The sequence below is a fragment of the Serinus canaria genome, chromosome 3, assembly GCF_022539315.1.
Source record: "Serinus canaria isolate serCan28SL12 chromosome 3, serCan2020, whole genome shotgun sequence".
Lineage (NCBI taxonomy): Eukaryota > Metazoa > Chordata > Aves > Passeriformes > Fringillidae > Serinus > Serinus canaria.
The window spans coordinates 40,307,606-40,327,802 of record NC_066316.1 but is presented as its reverse complement, the minus strand read 5'-3'; the positions used below and the strand labels follow the sequence as shown (position 1 = coordinate 40,327,802).

General features: G+C 44.2%; 1 protein-coding gene across 1 annotated transcript in view; it reads left to right on the top strand.

Annotated features, from left to right (window-relative positions):
* Positions 1-3,340: 3,340 nt before the first annotated feature.
* The window catches only part of DACT2 (dishevelled binding antagonist of beta catenin 2), a 420,082-nt gene continuing 403,225 nt past the window's right edge, over positions 3,341-20,197 (top strand). The window contains exons 1-4 of the mRNA XM_030235740.2: positions 3,341-3,699; positions 9,474-9,606; positions 11,000-11,287; positions 13,830-15,886. Of these exons, the coding sequence (XP_030091600.2) occupies positions 3,460-3,699; positions 9,474-9,606; positions 11,000-11,287; positions 13,830-15,628 (2,460 nt within the window). The 5' untranslated portion in view covers positions 3,341-3,459 and the 3' untranslated portion in view covers positions 15,629-15,886. The remainder of the gene's footprint in view (positions 3,700-9,473; positions 9,607-10,999; positions 11,288-13,829; positions 15,887-20,197) is intronic.

Sequence of the window (20,197 nt, the reverse complement as noted above, 5' to 3'; positions counted from 1 at the left end):
AAAAGAAGTTAAAGGGAACTCTGCTTGGAACAATAAGATGGATATATGTTAACTGTATAATACTAAGTATGCTGAAAAAGAAGGCCAAAGGCATCTCCAGTGGACACCCAAAATGAACGAGCATTTCTGTTATGAAACTCAGTGCCTCAGGTCTTCCCTTAAACAAAAGCAGCTTTACACCTTTTGGGATGTTGCAAAGACACCATTCATTCATTCATTCATACTGCAAGGCACTTAATAGCTAGAATGCTCAGTACAGTTTTAAAACACAAAAAATTTTATTTGCAAAGCACAGCTTAAATGACCTGCAGTAAATAAGGCATAGGTTGGAGCATGAGGACAGAGAACTTTGAGCAGTATCTTTCATTCTATACACTTATTGAGGAATAGACCCATGGAACAACACTGTAATAATATCATATGAATCAGAACTTAAATTAGTTTATGTAGACAAATTGCTTTATTTCCTACTGTTTTGGTGTCTGATTTTGTAACCATATCATTCCTTCACTACAGCTTTTCTTCATTAAATTTCTTTCACTCAGGATCTGTAGGTGGAAAACAGAAATTTTATTCCAAGTCTTACCTCAATCAAGAGCAATGTTTCTGAAATTAATGGAATTAAAGTAATGTAAATGAAAAACAAAACCTTTTGGTTCCTGAAAAGTGCAAGCAATATATCAGCATTTGGATTCAGTGTGCTAAAGTTAGGCAGCAAAATAAGGTGTTATGTATAGACTGGTAACTTTTTTCAATTCTTAAAGTCTAGAGAAACTTCAGAGTATCAATATTGAACTATTAAGAATAGCAGAAATTTTCTAAGTCCCTGCTATGAAACTTTCACTTTTGCCACTACCCTTCCCCCACATAATCACATGGCTTTAAATCTGGGGGCGATTCACACCTTTTATGCTTTCCCCCAGAAATCAGATAACACAAGGTATTTGTTGAGCATTCTGAAAAGATTAAGTGAAATCATAAGGGTTCTATGGAAGAAAGTAATCAGTATAACAGAGGGGATAATAAAGAAGCTGATTAGAATAAAGATACTGCTGGGATATAGCCCATTTGGGATTTCATGTATGAAAAGATAAAAAGATGAAAGAAGAGGAAGAACAAAGAGCAAGGGATAACAGTTCCTTGGAAGGGAAAGCAGGAAAAAAAAGTATGACCTTAAAATATCTAATTCTCCTAGCAAGTATGTACTAAATGGTAATTGTGTTGGTGACTCGTTTTTGGTCATGTTAGAACACGGTTTGAATAAAATACAGAACTGCGCTGTATGTCTGTTTTAACAAGTGCCAAGCCAGGTGATTTACAAAAATGCTTCACTCCTCATACCTGCAATGGCACTTTGCAAAATTCATGCCACATGCCACACAGTGATGGTTGTTTGGTTCTTTGCCCCCTCCATCTGAGAGGTGGCAGGATTTCATGCTGTCTTTTGCCAGCACCTTCAAGAGCATCTCAGTGTTGAGCTCAGTTTTTCATTCCACTTTGTAGATTAATAGTTCAGTCATCATGGCACTGAGGCATTGTTCTGTGCAGGTGAGCCCCATGAGAAGAATGGCTAAGGAAAAAAGCAAAAGTATTCATTACAGAGAAAAAGAAAGCCAAACCAAAATAACAACAACAACAACAAAAAAAAAAAAACGTTACTAAGATGATGTCATACAAGTCATACCACATACACACTTTAACTAAGCACTGTATGATCACCAGTCACTCTTGATCCATCTGCAGCTGGAGACATTTGTGATTATTCCTACACAATTTGTCAGAGTAGGACCTCTTGGGACCCCTTCTGACAAGCTCAACTTTGCAAGGTAAATACTGTTCTCAAATCTTCAAGTTACAGGAAAACTGTTCAAGGTGACACAATGAAAGCAAGGCTTGGGTCTTACTGAGACTCTCAAATGTGTTGCACAGGACTGTAAAAAAACACGTGAATAATTTGCCCCTCTGTCCCCAGGAGGAGATGGATTTGGCTTTGCTCTAGTACTTCTAACACTCCTAAAGCTGGAGACTGGTACAGGAAAAGATAAACTGGCTGCAGTCTACTGGTGGACACAGCCACCCACACATGGTGTTGAGAAGAGACTACGTGACAAACAGATGACAGAGCAACTGGTTCCTGCTCACCCAACTCCTATCCCAGCATAAAGACAAGTAGCATTCAAATTAGAGGTGCTAGCTTTTAAAGATATACCACAGACTGAAAGGAGTATAACCATGGACAGATGGGCTTTGCATGTGATCTCTGCTTCATGGAGAATAATGCACCTTCCCTGACATTACATCAATCAAGAGTGTGGCACACAGTGATCTTGGGATTTGTAGATGCTTCCTATTCCTGTGTAGGCAGCAGAAAAATTGCATCTTCTGTAGTATAGTCTCTACTATGTTCATCAGACTCTTCTTATCAAGGCTTCTTGTCCCCTACTGCATCACTACAGATTATGCATTCTGTCTTTGCTGCCTGCTAAGCAGTTACCTCTGAAGGAGCTGCAGCTGCCTGTCTTGGGAGCTTTAAATGCTGGCATATCTTGGTAGCAAAACCACCACAGTCTTGAATTTCCACGGCCAACTTTCATGTCCCATTCAAACCACGTCCTGAGCCCTTCAAATGACTTTAGGGGAGAATGAACTACATCTTGACCTCACAAGACAGAGTTCTGCCCTGCTTCCATAGTGAGAATCAACAATTCAGAACAAGACAGCGAACTTGCACAATGAGATCCCAGTTGGGTCGGTTTCTGGAGAGCAAGATAAGTGCCAGTGCTGTGCCTGTGCCTGGCAGGAGGCACCACCAGCCAGGAGGAGAAGGGATAGAGTCACAAGCGCCACGTTCTTGCGAGGGAAGCGTTGTTGTACCCGCGAGCGCTCTTCGCACCATATCCTCGCATCACTTTAATTTTAACACGCGGCAGCATTAGGACGACCGGCTCGGCTCCGGTCTCCGCAGCATCTCCAGGGACCGCTCCCGGCCGGAACCGGAGCTCTCACCCCGGCGCTCTGTGCCGGTTCGCCGGCCCCTGTCTCTGCCGGGAGAGGGCGAGCACCCCATCCCTTTTCGCTGCTGGGGCGGAGGACGAGGCGAGGGCAGCCCCCCAGGCAGAGGCAGGGACAGGGTTGGGGCGGGCAGGAGCCGCCCCCGCGCGGGGCGGAGGGAGAGCTGGGTACTGGCTCCTCGCCCCGCGTATCCACCCGAGAGGTGGCCCCGGCGCTGCCTGGAGCCGCAGCCGCTTTCCTTCGCTCCCGCCCTCCCTCTTTCCCTCCCCCGTCCCCACCTCTCCTCCAAAACCGCAGGAGTCGCTACGGCTCAGCTTCACTCTCTCCGGTGCCAGCGGCGGAGGGGGGCGAGGGGACCTCAGCGCAGGCACGGCCCGGGGCGGGAGCAGCCCCTTATCCTCCCAGCCGTCCCCCTGCCATGGCCAGTGCCGCGGCCCAGCGCTGACGATGCTGCTGGGCGCCCCACGACCGGGCGGCTGGGATCGCGGCCGGGTGAGCGAGAGGCTGCAGGCGGCCCTCGCCGGCCTCCAGGAGCTCCAGGTGCTTCGGGAGAAGCAGCGGGAGCTGGTGCGGGCCGCCCTGGCCATGCCGCAGCGGCCGGCGACGGGCGGAGAACAGCAGCCCCTATCCGCCCACAGCAAGGAGCACCGTCTGGAGGTCACCCTCTCCGCCCTGAAGGAGCAGCTGGTAAGGGACCGCAGTGCACGGGACGCCGCGCTGCCCGGCTCCGTGAGCCCAGCTCCGGCGCCGAGCGCGGCGGACGGAAGCGCCCCTGGGCTGTCAGACACCCGGCTGCCCTTCGGGAGCCGCCGGCGCCGTGCCGGCACCGAGGGCGGGCAGGGCGCTGCAGCCGCGGGCCCTGCGCTGCTCCCGCTCCGCCGACCGCGGTTCCTCCGCGGGCAGGGGCGAGCGGCCGGGCCGGGGCGGTGGACGAGCCCCGCCACAGCCGCTGTAGCAGGCGGGCGCTGCCGCGGCTCTGGCGGGGCTAGCCCGGGCGGCCCGGAGCGGGCAGTGCCGGCGGCGGGCGCAGTGCCAGCGGGAGCGCTGGGGAGAAGTTGTTATCGCGGCACCGTTCATTCATCGGAGCCGAGGAGTAGGCGATGATTAACTTCAGTAATACAGCGCTCAGCTCTCAATGGCAGCAGCCGTTTGCATAGGAGATCAAGAGACACGCGGGCTGGGATACACCTGCATCAGCGCTCGGGGGTTTGCATGGGTGTGTGCGCGCACACCTCTGCGCCTCCACCTGCGAGCGCGCACCGCTGTGTGCCCGCGCGGCTGTGCGCCAGAGTGGGAGCCCATCTGCCAGGAAACGCTTCTTGGGACGAGAGTACTTTGTTCTTTCCACGGATGGCGTGATCAAAAGGGAAGAATAACTGAATGCCAGACCTTGTATTTGAAGTGCTGCACCGGCCACTTACACAGGGGATTTTTTTGAAACTAAAAAACAATTCTGATTTGTAGCTGAACCGAGTTTCATAGCTGAGACAATAATCAAAGGGTAAAGGGCTTTAATCTCTAGTATAAGCAATTACACACTTCAGTAAACTCAGATTTAATTCAGAATCCTTTTCCTCCCTGTACTGGTGCAAGTCTTGGCCCTCAGTTATCCATCAGGTGTGAAAACAGAAGGGTTATTCACTCCCTGTAGGCAGCTTTCTCAGGCAGCATCTCAGGATAAAATGGGCTTTAACCTTCAGGGAAACCTAGCCACCACTGTGGCATATCTTGATTAAATTAAGAAAATACAAGACAAGTGGACAGCCAGCCGCTTGATTACCTGTCAATGATAATCTTAAGTAATGGCTCTATTTTTATTTTTTTTTAATTGAGCAAAAGAACACTTATTGCCTGTTTGACGCCAGTGGGGTAACAGAATCACACAATGAGCTCTGATCGTAGTGACTGTACTTCTTTTCATGTCAGCTGTTGTGCTGTAATTACTCATTTGTCGTAATATTTTTCAAATAAAATATTAAGATAGAATTAAGATATTATTTTGTCAGGATTTTACTTGCACCTAACAAGGCTTTCCAAGAACGTGGGAGAAACTGGCAATTAAAATGGAGGGGAAAAGAGGCTGCCCTTTAATTGCTGCCCTTTAGAAATGCAGGAGTTGAATGGACTCAAGAATAACTCTGCACACCTCCAGAGAGGGACAGATTTCACCAGTAGGTGCCAGTGCAATTATAGGAAATGTGTCTCTTGGGATGCCTGGGAGGGAAGTGTTCATAAAGCTTCAGAAGTATGACTCAGAAGTACATAAATCCAGGTACAGGTTCTTCAGCAAAAATACAGTTGTGCTTAAAGTAGTAATACAGAGCTCTTCTGATTGACTGGTGGCTGCTGGAGGCTTTTCAAACTGTACTGTTCAGGCCTCCTGGTAGCTTTATTGGTTTTTTCCCCCTGCAAGTTGCAGATGTGTATCTGAGTAGCGGTGCATACCTCAAATTTCCCTACTAGCAAAGTAAACCCAGTCGAAAACAGGATTTTACAGTCATTTTAGAAGTAGTTGACAGATCTAGGATCTCAGTGACCACAGGCTGATAACTTTCCCAGTGACTCATGAGTAGTCACTGGGAAAGTTATCACTTTAAGTATTGCACTTAAAACCAAGGAAAGTTCTGTTCATGACTGCAGGAAATGAAGATAAACTGAAAACAACAGAAAATGCAAAGCACAGCCTTGCTCAAGGAGTGATGTGACTTCAGCAACAACAGCAACAGTAATTGTTGGCCCATGGGGGATACAGTATGTGATTGCTGCTCTATAAACTTTCAGATTGAGAAACACATAACAGTGTAAATGTAACTTTTCCTTGCAGTGCACCTTGCTCCAGATTTCAAGGAGGACTGTAGCCCTGAGCTTTACCGTGGTCACAGTTTAATTCATAAAAAGTTTGGTCCTCACAACATAAAATGAGAAAGCTGTGTCAGCTGAAAGTGGCTCAAGGCATCTTAGCAATGGAAACAAGGCAGATGAAAAGTCAAGACAGGCTTCTTCTATAATGGTAGGGTGAGAAACAGGAGAGCAGAGGCAGAAACATTAGGACTTGAGTCTGACTACTGGGAATGCTAGAGCAGAGCCATCAAATGCCACAGACATCACATATGGATGCCATTCCAGAATCTCAGTCTCTTCCCCAACAATTACCAGAGACAGTGATCAGCTGGCCTTCTAGCACTCTGCTGTAGGCAGTCTGCTACCCCTAACAGTCATGCCCTTTTTTGCCCTATCTAGTGGCTCTTTTTGGTGTCCAAGATCCTTTCTGGCTACTGCAAATTACTACAGCACAGGCGGGGTCAATTCTGTAGCAGAAGAGGAGCTGAGTTAAGTGATGCCACCCACTCTCAGAGATCCTGAAGGTGCTAAACTCCTCTTAGCCAAACATCATGGTGACAAAGAGGAAAGAGATGCAAATTCAGGCTAATGCAAAGAAAGAAATCTATGATTGCTGTCAGTGTAGGTGGGTATCGAAGGCTGCAACATCCAGTATGTTCTCAGCTCTTTCCTCAAGAGGACATATTTATAAACCTCATTTTATTTGAATCTGATTATTTTGTTTTGCAAGCTTTCAGGTGGTTTATAATGTTATAAAAATGTGAGAAGGGACACATTATACTGAAGAGATAAAAACAAACAGTTGGTACCCTGCATTTTACACAGTTTTTTTTTTCCCCTTTAAGTAATTTCAAATACAAGAAAACGTCTTTTAAACCAGGGACTTTATTTTTTTTTTAAATAACAAAATTTTATCAGCTGAGAGAAAAAAGTCCTTCTGGAAGGAATTCACCTTGCTCTATTACAAGTGTTTGGGATACATAATAGTAATTTCCTGATGCTGCTTTGCACCACCAGTTACAAAAAGACCCATGTGTGAGCAAAACTAGAAAAGAATACTGTTTTGTGCATTCCAGAATGAAGTCAGATTAATAGAATTATAGGATGCTGATCTATAACCAAGAAGTGTTAACATCTCCTCTTTGACTTTGAAGAGATTAGTAGTTGAGAAGAATAGTCAAGTATGACCAGAGGGTTTTGGTGCCTTGATCTGGGGTACCTGCCTGTGTTGTTGTAAAGGAACCGGCTTTTCAGAGAGCGTTCTTCCTTCTGAAAAATGGGTGGTATGATGATACTCCAGATTTGCCTCCCCAAAACTGTAGTCCATTGATAGTACATGTTGATTGGGAAAGTTTGGTCCCACACTCTGCAGTGTCCAGAAGTCTTCACAGCTGCATTGCCCAAAGCAAACAGATGGTTTTACCTGCAAGGTTTTGTCACATGTAAAATTCACGTTGTGAAGAGAGGAAAAGTGTATTTAGGGGTTACTGTTTTGAGTGCTGCCCAGTGTGGCTATTGGAGCGATAACAGCTCGAAACAAGCACACCGGAAAAGTCATTCTTATCCAAATGGTTTGAGGAATGCCTCTCTTCTTAGAGTGCAGAAGTAGTTAACTGAAAGATCAAAGCTGGGTCAGCGGCTGGAAACATGAAAACCCAATGGTGTGAGGCACCATAAAAGGGTTAAAAATGATGATGTAAATCATGTGTGTTGGTTAAAATGCTGTGAAAGCGCAGACAGAACCTGGAGGTATAATAAATAATGTTTGAATACCTGAGAGCCTTGTGGCCTCTCTGTCATTAATCAGAAACCACAGACTGAGGGATTGGCTGGCAAAACATTAATCATTAAGCAATTAATTCCAGCCACGGAAACAAAACTTTGTGATTTCCTGGGTAGGTGGGATTGAAGAAGGCATGGCATGGTTTTGCTTTTTTACCACAAAATAAAGAAGTACTGAGGAGGTCATACATCCATCATTCAGATGAAATAGAAAATCTCCTTTATTATCCATTTCTTCCCTTCTGTTTATGTGAAACAGGAAGAGGGAAATCAGGGAAAATCACTGTGGATTTCCCTAGGAAGCAGTAATGAGCCTTTTGGGTTTAAACCTTTCTAGATATGTGACTCTAACAAAAAGGGGCTTTATTTCTTGTGTCTTATATGTTCCTCCAGTCCTCTTTAAAAGCATGCTAAATTTTTCTTTTTTTTCTTCTCAGCAGCATCACCAGCCTCAAGAGTTCTCTTGTGAGACTCAGGGCATCTGTATGTTTTTTTTCTTACAATTTCTAATAATTTACTGATTACCTTAGGATCTTAGCTTTTTTTTCTTTTAGTATTTATAGCTATGAAGAAACCTATGCAAATGTTAAAAGCTGAGTAATTCATACAAAAGGAAGGAGGTAAAAACGTGTGCATACTGATCTTGATTTTCTGCGTGTCATTTAATTTTAAGATACTTTAATTGCTTCAAGGGACCTAGATTTTTTATTTTTATATATTTGAGGTTGGAAATGCTGCTAGAACTTCCACTTGTCTTTTTAAATATGAAATGTACACATAAAGAAGAATCCTAATAATGTTTTTCTTACCATTATACTGAGTGGAAACCAATCCTCTTGAGGGCTTTGAACACAACTTTACAACCAACTTTAAGAGACCACCTTTCTATAAGGTACTTTAGGATGGATGGTGAGGTGTGATATAATTAGAAGCTGCCTAAATAGTGACAGGGCTTTAGATAATTTGCCAGGTGCCACGTGAGAAGTTTGTGACAGAAACCAACTGTGGTTCTTTGGCTGGTACCTCATGCCTGGCCATCTGCCTTGCCAAGCAGACGGCATAAATACTGGGGGAGCAACTGCAGGAGCTGTTACCTCAGATCAGCCTGGGCAGTGATTGCAGAAGGCAACAGATCTAGCTGCTGGCTTCTGAAGGACTATTCACCATTTATTTTAAATACAGTAATTTCCCCACCATATTCAAATGCCACCTTTTCCTTCCAGGAAATGGGTGGAGATATGTGGCCACAAGACAAGTAAGGAAAACCTGCAGTAAAATAGATGTCACAATTCTTGCATTGTATCCTTTCAACTATAAAGACGTGTCATCAAAGCCAAGGGTTTTACTGGAGTGGGCATGCTGCCTTTACTTGGTAGGGCAATAAGATGCCTCAGCCACAGTGGTTTCCTTTCATCTGGCAGATCTTAAGAGTTTGTGCAGACAATCCATAGCATTTACATCCTCTTCTGCTCAGAGGCAGTGTATGGCAACGTGCAGCGCAATAAGGATATGTTAACTCAAAAGACTTGTGTCGTATTTAGAGGTACAGTTCCTGCCATGGGTATAACAAAAAAGCCAAAAGTTAAAGTAAGTACCTTCTGAGTGAGTTTTGAGAACATGTTTAGCTGGGCAGAAGACAATATATACGGAGAAAGGAAATGGTTTGTCCTTGTCCATTAGGTCAGTCTCATTACAGAGAGCCAACTGCAACAGTCCCTACTAAGGAAAACACTTCATGAGAATAAAATCTTGCTGGCACAGATGGCCTGAATTCATGCATTGCTGCTGAGATTCTAACTGTGATTATTCTTCATTTCTTCCTTCTTGCCTTGATCTAGTCTCGTTTGAGGAGACAGGATGTCGGCTTGAAAAGCCATCTGGATCAGCTAGACCAGCGAATAAGTGAGCTGAAATTGGACGTCATTAAGACCTCCAGTGAATACTTGGATAGTGACAGCCGGCCCAGCTCAGGTAATGTGCACTTGGCTGTTTATTCCCAGGAGGATGGTGGTAGGAGAATTGAAGAGCATCAACTGCTAAGCAAAACTCTGTGTTATTTGGTCAGAAACGGTGCCCCATGGCTCAGGTGGATAATAGTCATCTGGCACAGAGTGGGCTCACAGAGCTGCTAGGAATTTTCCTGCAAAGTTGATATAGTTGGAAAGTGCTCACTCACTCAAACAGTATTCTTTCTGGATTATTTAATTTTTTTTTAATGAACTTTGTTCACATGGAAGGAGACAGATTTACTTATTAATTACCTTGTGCAGTGTAGAATGAGCATTGGTAAAATGGCTAGAGTACTTAAAAGAAGCGGAGACCAATATCAACACACTGCTTGAATCCAGGGAGGATTCTGAACCTCACTAGGGCTTTGAAAATCACTACTGCAGTGCTCCTGTCAAATGAGTTTATGCAGAAGCAAAACAGCACTATTAAAAGACACTACCCCAACAGAGTAAAGCTCTCATAGACAGAAAGATACTGGGTATCAGGTTTCTGGTCTGATTCACAGAGAGAGCTGTACTTCAGACTTTTATAGCTAGGATGTCTGTCAAAACCGGTTTCTGTTATCTAGTCAGACACAATGAAAGTAGTTCTTTTAAACAGAATTTTTGCAAAGCCTCAAGTCTTCAGTGAGACAAGGAGATTTATTTTTTTTTAATACAACATACAGATTTGTAGCCTGGTACTTAAAAGGCATGTAAAAAGTGCAAGTTTCTGTGGTGTGTTTAAGTTCAGGCGTTGTTCACTTAGGCACAGTTCAAAAGAAAATACTCGTTCTCTGTTATAGAGAGGAATAATAAAATTTCCTACCTTGAATTTATACAAAGACTTTTTTAATGCTTCCACAATTACTGAAAATTATCTCAATACCTGGAGAGAGAAGCCGTCTCCATTCTCTCTCCTTAGACATTCCAGCTATCATAGACTTGGCAGCTCTGACCACAGGCTAGCTTTGCTCTGTCCAATCCACTCATGTGATCTGTGCTTGCATGCACCTAGTACAAGTCACAACAGTGTCAGAGGTCCCTGTCTAACACCAGTTGCATCATAATCCCCAAAGAGATTCCCCAGTGAAGAACTGGGCATGATGGTGCAGCACTTCATCCCATCCCACCCTCAGAACTAAGCAGGCATGTGTGTGCCAAGCTGGCTCAGGGCCTAAGTAAATATGCAGAAGCCCAGTAAAGGTTAGTTGAATTAGAGTATACCTCTGCTAATGTTACCTTAATAAATGATAATAAATTTAGGCTTGTCGCACATAGCAAATGAAGATTTATTTTATTCTCTGCACTTTTCTTCTACAGAGCATGTTTAGTTGCTGTAAATACAAAATATCCTATTTATATTTACTCTGCAGGATTCTATGACCTGAGTGATGGTGGTTCTTGCTCACTCTCCAATTCTTGCACCTCTGTGTACAGTGAGTCTATCTCCTCCTCCCACACCAGTCTCTTACCCAGCTCTCAACATCCTAAAGCGAGGCTCAGTGTGTTTGATTACCGACCCAAGTCTGCCGATGAAACTACAGTGCACACCACCAGCTTCCAGCAGCAGGGAGCCTATGCCAGTGATGGATGTCGGACTGCAGCCAGCAGAGATGTCTCTGGGACTCCTGCCAGGTCCAGGCCAAGGCCAGTTTCCACAGGTAATTGATAGCAGAACTGGGTACTACATTCAAGAGAAGGGCAGATTCCTGGTTATTGCTCTTAGGACCTTGTTTAGTCATGTGTAATCAATATATAATTCTCAATTTCAATACACAAAGTGAGAGCGGATCAAAACCACAGAGCCAAACCATTTACTGTCCCACTTCCCCGTGTCTCCATACTCCTTGATCTAGTCTCGTTTGAGGAGACAGGATGTCGGCTTGAAAAGCCATCTGGATCAGCTAGACCAGCGAATAAGTGAGCTGAAATTGGACGAATAAGTGAGCTGAAATTGAGATACTTTTAAACAGTAACAAATAATAGAATTAATCAATTAAAATTATGTGGATGAGACAGTAACAAATACGAGGACCTATGCATTTAGCAATGGAAAAATACTCTAGTCTATGAGATAAAATTGTAAAGACTATTGAGATCTTTTTTTAAAGTTTCAGTATTTGAAATACCTTGTGTGAAAGTGCAGGGGTGTATTAAAGATTTCAAGTAAACTCAAAATTCCCTATTTACACAAATTAATGTTGACTCACACAATGACTCTTTTTCGTAATTTATGATGTACAGTTAGGGACAAAAATGCGAAAAGTTAATTGACTATCTAGAGAGCAGTCATGAGCCTAAAAGGATCAGCCATGAATTTTCATCACACCTTCAACAAAATGGACAAGTCTATTAATATTCCAGATCTCTTGTTTACCTTCTGTCAAGTGACATCATATCACTTCTTATCACAGATTCTTCCGTAGCCTCAAAGCAATCTGGTGTTAGAGTGATCCAGCAAGATGTGTAGCAGTTCCATTGTAGAAACAGGGAAGCTATGAGGAAAATCATTTCAAGTACTGTGCCACTCTGGAATCATTCCCACAGCTACTTGACCTGAGCTTAGCTCACCTCTGGCTTTCTTGGAACAGAAACAAAGACCACCTATTCTATACTTGGGTGTGTAGACACACCTGAAGGGATGACAGCAATTACAGCATAAAGGCAAAGTCTTCTCAAGGCTTGTCAAAGGCTGGGGATAAAGCTGAGCTTAATGACCCATGGCTTCCATGTTCAGATTGCAGACAGTTTGCTCTCTCAGAAACTTTCCTGCCTTGAAACATGTTGCTGAGACTCCAGGGGCTTTGTGTTTGTTTTTCTTTCATATAGATTAGCACAAAAATGGATAGCTGATACTGAGCAGGAATGTGGGAGAGAGACTACAGACCTCCTTCAGCCCTTCTTCCTGGCTAAAGCCTCTTACTTCCTTCACAGTGAAAAACAAAAGTAGTGGGGTAGTAGAGGGTATAGCCTTGAAGAAACAATTCTCATAAAGTTGACCACATTGCAGGAAGTGAAGCAAGATTTTACTTCAGAAAGCTAACATTTGGAGAGGGGAAGAAATTTCTCTTTTCCTCTCCTTAGAGGAAATGGCAAGTATAGACCAATTGCCTTTTCTTTCATTGGCAAGCAGGAAGCTTGCTGAGACATTGCAAGCACAATATGCTTTTGACTCCTTCCTGGTTTGTTTGCAAAAGAGTGCAGCATTACACACTGCCAACAATTTCCTAAAGAATTTTCATTATGAAATTAGGTTGTTAGGTTGTCATCCTAACCTTTGTTGTGGCAGGTCTGTGCATAGGTAGGACACTGCAGACCACCCCAGATTTTTACAGTCTTTTAAAAGCTTGCTGTGACAGGACATTAATAGTCATCATGTGACTGTTCACATAGTTTGTGAATGATGTGGTTAAATGGGATGGTTGAGTTTCGTGATAGCATGAAGCACCCACAAAATTGGTTAGGTGAGGATTTGTTGGCACTGAAGTCTGCATTGTACTACACAGAAATCCAAGCTAACTGGTTCCAGAATTCTTGCTGCCAAAGGTAACACAGCACCTCAGTGCTCTGTTGAATGACATGTCTGGATGGAACAACCTTTCTTCACACAAGAATACAGCCTCTCCTCTCTGTGCACAGGAGATGCTGCTGGAAGGAGTGTTGCAGTCAAGAAGAGTAAATTACAGCACCCTGACAGTACTCCAAAATAAAAGAGATAGGAGTTGGTGTCTATAAATATCATCTTCAGGGACTACACTTCCCACATGCCTGAGTAGTTAGCCTTAGATTTTATTCCTCTGTGAAAACAAAGATTCTTCAGGTCATTCTTCTATGACTTCTCTGCTAAGAAATAAAAATAATCCCTTGTTTTTGTTTAGCTGGGTTCCTGCTGGTCTGTGACATTTTAGAACTTTTTTGTATATGCACAATTTACTTTAATCCAAGTAGCACAGTTTAAATTTCCAGCAAAGGTAAGAGTTTTATTGTTAGCATTAAAAAGCATTTTAAATTCTGTTATGCTTAGGTGATAAAAGCTTTCAAGTTATTCGGAGATCTTGGAAGACTGAAATTACTTTCTTTATCCATGCTACTGATTTTAGTAAGAGCTATCACATCTCTCTGATACAGCATTTCTAGCATGAACTGGGTTGAATGTAATTGTCTGTGGTTTAATGAGGTTGTTTATTTTCATCCACCATATAGGTGACTTGGAAAGACTGATTCCAGCGGACACTAGATTTCAGACAGAAGTGGATCTCAAATCCATGTTGCCTCTGTGCCATAATGGAGACATGCACTTGCTCAGCATGGACCCCAAATTCCAGAATGACCTAGTGTCCAAGAACGGCATTGATGTGTATCCTTACCCAAGCCCCCTCCATGCAGTGGCTTTACAAAGTCCCCTTTTCTCCCTGGTGGGAGCATCCCCAAAATCAGACTTCCAAGCTCCTCCCAACAAACCTCTGCCTAGTACAACAGGTCCCAGCTTGATTAAGACTAGGCCAACCGCTGAGGTCCAGCCGGGGGGTTACATCAATAAATTACTGCAGCTGACGAGGTGCAAAGGCAGCAGTCGGGCTGAGGCCAGTGAGTGGGTTTCACCCAAGAGCCAGCCAGCTGCAATGCACCAGAGACTCATTATAACCCCCAGCACCGGCGGAGTGAAAATTAACAGCAGCAGTAGCCAGCTGGAAAAACAGACCAGTTCTCTGGAGAGTAACAAAGCTGAAGGGAAGCTGTCAAGAGAGGTGCCAGAGGGGGAATGTGCCAAGCAGCAGGAGACCATGAGCTGTATGAATGAAGAGCAGTCATCCACTCGGCCTGACACAGAGCCATCAGCTGTGAATAGTTGTTATCCTGCCAAGTCAGCAGCAAGGGGCTCTCCTCTGGCAGAAGAAACAGAGAGCAGCATGGAGAGCAGTTTGTCCTACTCACAGCTGTGTCAAGAGGACTCTAGCCCAGACACCTGGAATGCTAGAGCTGTCCCATCCAAAAAACTGCCCATCAAAAGGTGTGGCAATGCCAAATTGGCTTACACTGGGGGTCACGAACGAGTGGCACGAGCTGAGTTTGTCCATGCTCAGTTTGTCCCTGCAGAATCCCATCAAGTCCGCGTAAAGTTTGCTAGCTCCAAAACAAAGGCAGTGAAGATAAAGAGGAGGAACAGCGAAAAAGTCGTTCGGCCTGGGAAGCAAGCCTTCTGCATGGAGAAGGTGAGAGGGTCTCAAGGGGCCACCAAGCTGCCTGTTGAGTGGAATCAGCTCCAAAGACCACAAGGAATGAAGAGCCTCATGCGGAGACCTTCGTATTCTGGTGACATGGCTGGCAGATCGTGCTCAGAGTCGAGTCTGTTCCCAGTGCAGGTCAGGCTCCCCGCTGTCCCATACGGGCCAGAGCTCTACGGAGCCTCGGCCAATGCACTGTATTCCCTGGAAGCAGCTTGTGCAGACGCAGCCAGCAGGAAGAAGCAGCGCAAGTGGCAGTCCACAGTGGAGATCTCTGCCAAGGCGCAGCCGACCAGCCTGTCGCACAGCTTTGGCCCGGGAGCGCCAAGGCAGCCGGCGAGGAGAGCCGGCGTCCCGCGCACCGTCAGCACGAGGGCTCGCTCCAAGGGGCAGCAGCACGGAGACGGTGCCAAGAGCGAGTCAGACCACTCCGAGTACTCTGCAGAGTGCGCCTCCCTCTTCCACTCCACCATCGCGGAGACCAGCGAAGGGGAGGTCAGCGATTTCACAACCAACCGATTCGGGGACAGCGAGTCCAGCGAGGACGACTGGGATGGCAGCAGTGACAGCAGCAGCTTTGCTCTGGACTGTGAGGAGGGGGATGAAAGTGAGCTGATTTGGCCTGAAGGTTCAGTCAGACAATCCGTGACTGTCCAGGCCTCTTCCAAGCCTCTTCCTCCAGTGCCCAAAATCTGTCGCATCAAAGCTTCAAAGGCGCTAAAGAAGAAGATAAGAAGGTTCCAGCCTGCCTCTCTGAAGGTCATGACCATGGTGTAAGGGAGAGCAAGCATCTATTTCTTACAGTGAGACATCCTGCTGGCTCTCATTTGCAAAATAAAAGGACTCCTGTGCGGAGAAAAGGACTTTCTTACAGGAGCTGTGAATAATCCCTGAGTCTACACAAGGGATCTTGTTTGTTAATGCCTGGACGTAAATGTCACTATGTAATTCCCTCTTTTGCCATTTATTCTGTAAATATGAATCTCTGTGTATATTATGTCATGACTTTTTTAATTATCCAAAAGGGTCACCATGGTGAAAATGAAAACAACCTCCCCTGTAAGATTTTACAGGCAGGCCCTTGGTGGTTTTTTAACCATATGCACTCACAGGATCAGTCCAGACATAAAGACTTGCTAAGAAGAAAGTGTCCTTCCCTCTTGCAGTCTGAAGTCTGTATTAACCATCTAGCTGTTATTGTGGTCATATGGAAAAGCTCTGTTTCCTACCTAGTTTTATTTTATTGCAGATCAGCCATCCCATACCTTCTCCCAAACACTGGGAGGATGAATCTGTTCTTCCATAAAAACATAGTATGCTTAATCAAGAAGGCAGGTGTACTTGTGAATGAGAACAAGACTTCAGTTTGCTTCCTTCTTTTTTTTTCAAAATAGCATAGGGTTGTTTTTTCAACCCCCCTCTTCATGATGTTCCATGTTATTGTTCATTTGTTGAATGGATGAAAGAACATGAGGGCCACATGCCACAGTGTGTGATTAGCTGGGACTGAGATAATAGCTTTGCCCCTGAAGTTGCAAACTCAATAAATACTATTTAATGTACTGAAAATTATGCTTGTCTGACTTTGATGTCTAAAGAAAATTATTCTGGTCTCTGATACGAAACAGTTCTGTGTTTTTATGATCACTGTGCAGAGGGGTTCTTTTATATTTTCAGAGGATCACTGTAGCTCAGTCAGAACCAGGGGCTGCTCTCCCTCTACCTCAGGAAGCTTTTCCAGCACCTGCTTCTAAATGAAAGAATTTGAAATTGTTTTTTTTTATTTTTGAGGACAGGGTAGTGCTTAACTGACTCACCTGAAGTGATGCAATTTTGTCAGAAGAAACTCTTCATTTAAAACATGTATTTATGTATAAGTAATGTGTTTTGAATGCATTTAAGGGCACTGATATGAAGCTTTGTATCAGTGTCTAAACTGAAAAAGTCATTTTGTTACTTCTTCACAAAATGAATTTTTTGTGTTCAGACAAGTAGTCCTAATTCTTTCCTCTGAAGACAGCAATCTGGGAGCTGAGCTGAAGTTCACCCTGAATTTACAAAGGAGCAGGTATTATCCTTCTACCCTATTTCAGTGCTCAGTCTGAGTACATTCCCAGCCTAGGAGATGTAGGCATTACCTCATTCAGCTGCCTGAAGTGGATTTGAAACAAAAGGTGAGTGCTTTGCAGAAACTGGGTAAAAGAGTGATTGTTTACTCCAAGGATTCAGTAGCAAACAGAAATATTGAAAGACAACTTTCACCCAATGCCTTCTATTTGGAAGCTATGTTATGTCTTGAAACCACTCAATTTTCAAATAATTTGTGGAAAATGAGAAAAGTAAAAAAGGTATGTAAAGTCATTTAATTCAAGTATTCTAACTAGCACATAACATCATCTTTACTGTAACTAGGAAAACATTACATTTTAGTCAGTGGAATATGTTTGAACATTTTTTTCATTGTTCCAAGAGTATTGGACATAGTCACTCTGGTAGGATTAATTGGAGAAATTCATAGGTCTGGCAGTGGTTTCTTGTTCAGCATGTCTAGCAACAGAACAAACAAAATAGTGATTTATGCTTTGTTGACTTTCTACACCATGAAAGGATTCTTTTTTCCATTTACACAAAAGGTTTCATTTGGGGGAGTGTGTCAAAAGTTACATATGATCTTTTAATCCAGGGATTTTCTGTGTTGGGGTGGGGTTTATTGCTTAGATAGGAATTTTGAGGGTGTTTTTTTCATGAAGGAGGAGATTGTTCTTAAGCAGAAAAGTGCTCTGGGTAGGAGTGTTCTGAAACCTGGTAAAATGTGCCACCCAGTAGCTCCCTGCCTTTTTACCAGAGTAAGCTCAAAAATAAGTTTGTGGTCCCACAACTCAGTAAATCCCGCTTTAGGGCTGTTAATACTCCCTCAGAAATGTTGCCAGACACATGATGAAAGTGCTGATACAGAATGAACTCAGGCTGCCAATTCAAATAAAGAAAAATGATGACTTAATTTTGTACTGACAGGTTTTATGCCAGATGAGGTATCATTGCCTCTACGACTCACACTTTCTGCCAGGTCAGATACCTCCTCTCCACTCAGAGCCAGCATAAACCCAGCATAAAAGCATAAAGCTGGCCCAAACATCATCCTCTGCTTTGGCTAATTTGACAGAAATACAGTTATGTGCCCACACTTGATCCAGGGGAAACCTGTGGTGCTGGAGAACCCCAGCAATGTAGAGAACCTGCTGTAAGGTGTAAGTGATGCTCAGTAGCATCACTCAGTGCAGCGATGCTACTGAGCTGTGACTTTTTGTCAAGGGCAGAACGGGTGGTGCAGAACAGGTGGTGCTTCCCCCGTGTACTGCAGGACATTGGATGTTCTCCCTAGCGCTGCCCTTTGGAAACACTGCTTTTGTCTGCTGGAGCAGAAACTGCACAGGGGCCAGAAGTCTGGAGGGAAGAAATAGGACAGTGCAAAACAGGGCAGGAGACTTGGGTGGCCAATGGTTCAGGTGTACTGACACAAAAACATGATGGTTCAGTGTACTGTAGTGTGTTTTGTTGGCAAGTACACCAGGAATTTTGATAACCACTGGGTACGAGTGTGATGCCTCTGTTCATTGGAGACTGGGCTAGCTCTGCTGACAGGACCCCAGAATACCTGCCACCTAAGCAAACAGCTGAAACATACTTAAAATCAACAAATGTCAATAAATACTCTGATGCACTATTCTTTTATGTGCATGTACTAAACATCATAAAACTACTATAAAAATATCTTTTATCCTCATCATGAAAATAAGGGATGCCCAACCATGGGATCATGGCCATACAAAATAGAAGTATTCATGTTTGTTTTCCTTTTCAGAAGAAACCTACAAAACCTTTTTACCTCGAAGCCTCTTGTACTATAAAGGCCCAAGAGTATGCAAAAAATGTCAGTTGTTGATACAATTAGAAGTCTAGCACCAAACCTGATAAACTTTGGCAGTGAGAAGTTTAGCACTTTTACTGTGACTCGATTAGCAAGTGTATAGATCTAATGGCTGCTTCAGAGCAGCTTTATGCAGAGTTTCTGTTGCAGGAGCTAATATCTGTCATCATCACTCCAAGCTCTAGTGAAACAAAATCATCTGCTGCTGAAATCTGTGTGCCAGATCAGCAGTTTCCTTCTGTTCTAAGCAGACATTTACACTTCAGTGTAGGAGCAAATTGCTTCTAAACCACAAAGGAAAGAAAAGAAAGTAAAAAAAGATAATAGAAAGGGAATTAAGGAAGCTTAAGGAGCAATTTGCAGAATAGATCATAATTATGATTTAAAAAACTTTAGTTAATCCTTTTATTGCACAAACAATTTTGGAACTGGATAATTACCAGTTTTTTTGGCCTTGACACAATCTTAGATGTTGAAGTCCACATGCATTACCCAAACCATGGGATAGAGTCAGATGTTTTGTCAGAGACACCGTCCTTCAGGCCTTCATTTGCAATGACTTCTGGTCAGGCAGGGCACTGGGCAAAAGAAAGGCAGCGGTAAATCTCAAAATCAGCTGTGGATGATTTTCATGGTGGTGAACTTGAGCCCAGTGGACATTTTAAGGCTATGCTGGAGTCTTTTGTGCTTTCTTCCCCATCCTAGTCTGAAGCTCTGAAGGTGAGAGCTGAAGGAGAGAGGTGCTCCAGGAGCAACTGAAAGGCAGGTGCTAACAGCAGCTCTTTGGGGAGTGAGTTGTTGCCAACAGGATAAAGCAGGCTGAGCATGGCACCAAAGGGCTCTGGTGGTTCCAGCCCCACCAGCCTTTGCTAGGTTCTTTAAGATCCTCTTAGGGCTGTAACCCAGCCCCACCACTGCTCATGTGGCAGTGCTGTGATTTGGATGCTGCATTTGAAATGCGGGCAAACACCAGCACCCAAAGCCCACCACAGGCCCATCACTCATGAGCTACAAGATGAGGGAGTGCAATCCAGAGTCCTTCCAGACTACCAAGTACAAAATCCCCAGTTAGACAAAGAACCGTGCAGCAAAATGTGGCATCTGTGATTGCTGTCTGACAGGGAACAAGACAACAGCATGCCAGGGAAGGACCATCCTACTGCTGCTCTTCTGAAACAATAGCAGTGGCTTTCATTTTCCAGCCCCTTCTGAGCCCTTCTCAATTCCACTGAGGCTGAAGGATTCCCTCCAGCTGTGCTCAGTGGAGGAGAGCAGCTCAGCTTTTAAGTACAGCCCCTCGCCACCCTCCACACCACAGCAAAGCCTTTGCTCCTGCAGAGAGCTGTAGTTCCTAATGCTCCCTGACCACAAACTCAGTCCTCCTCACTGAACATGCTCCCAAGGAAGCTGCCCTGACA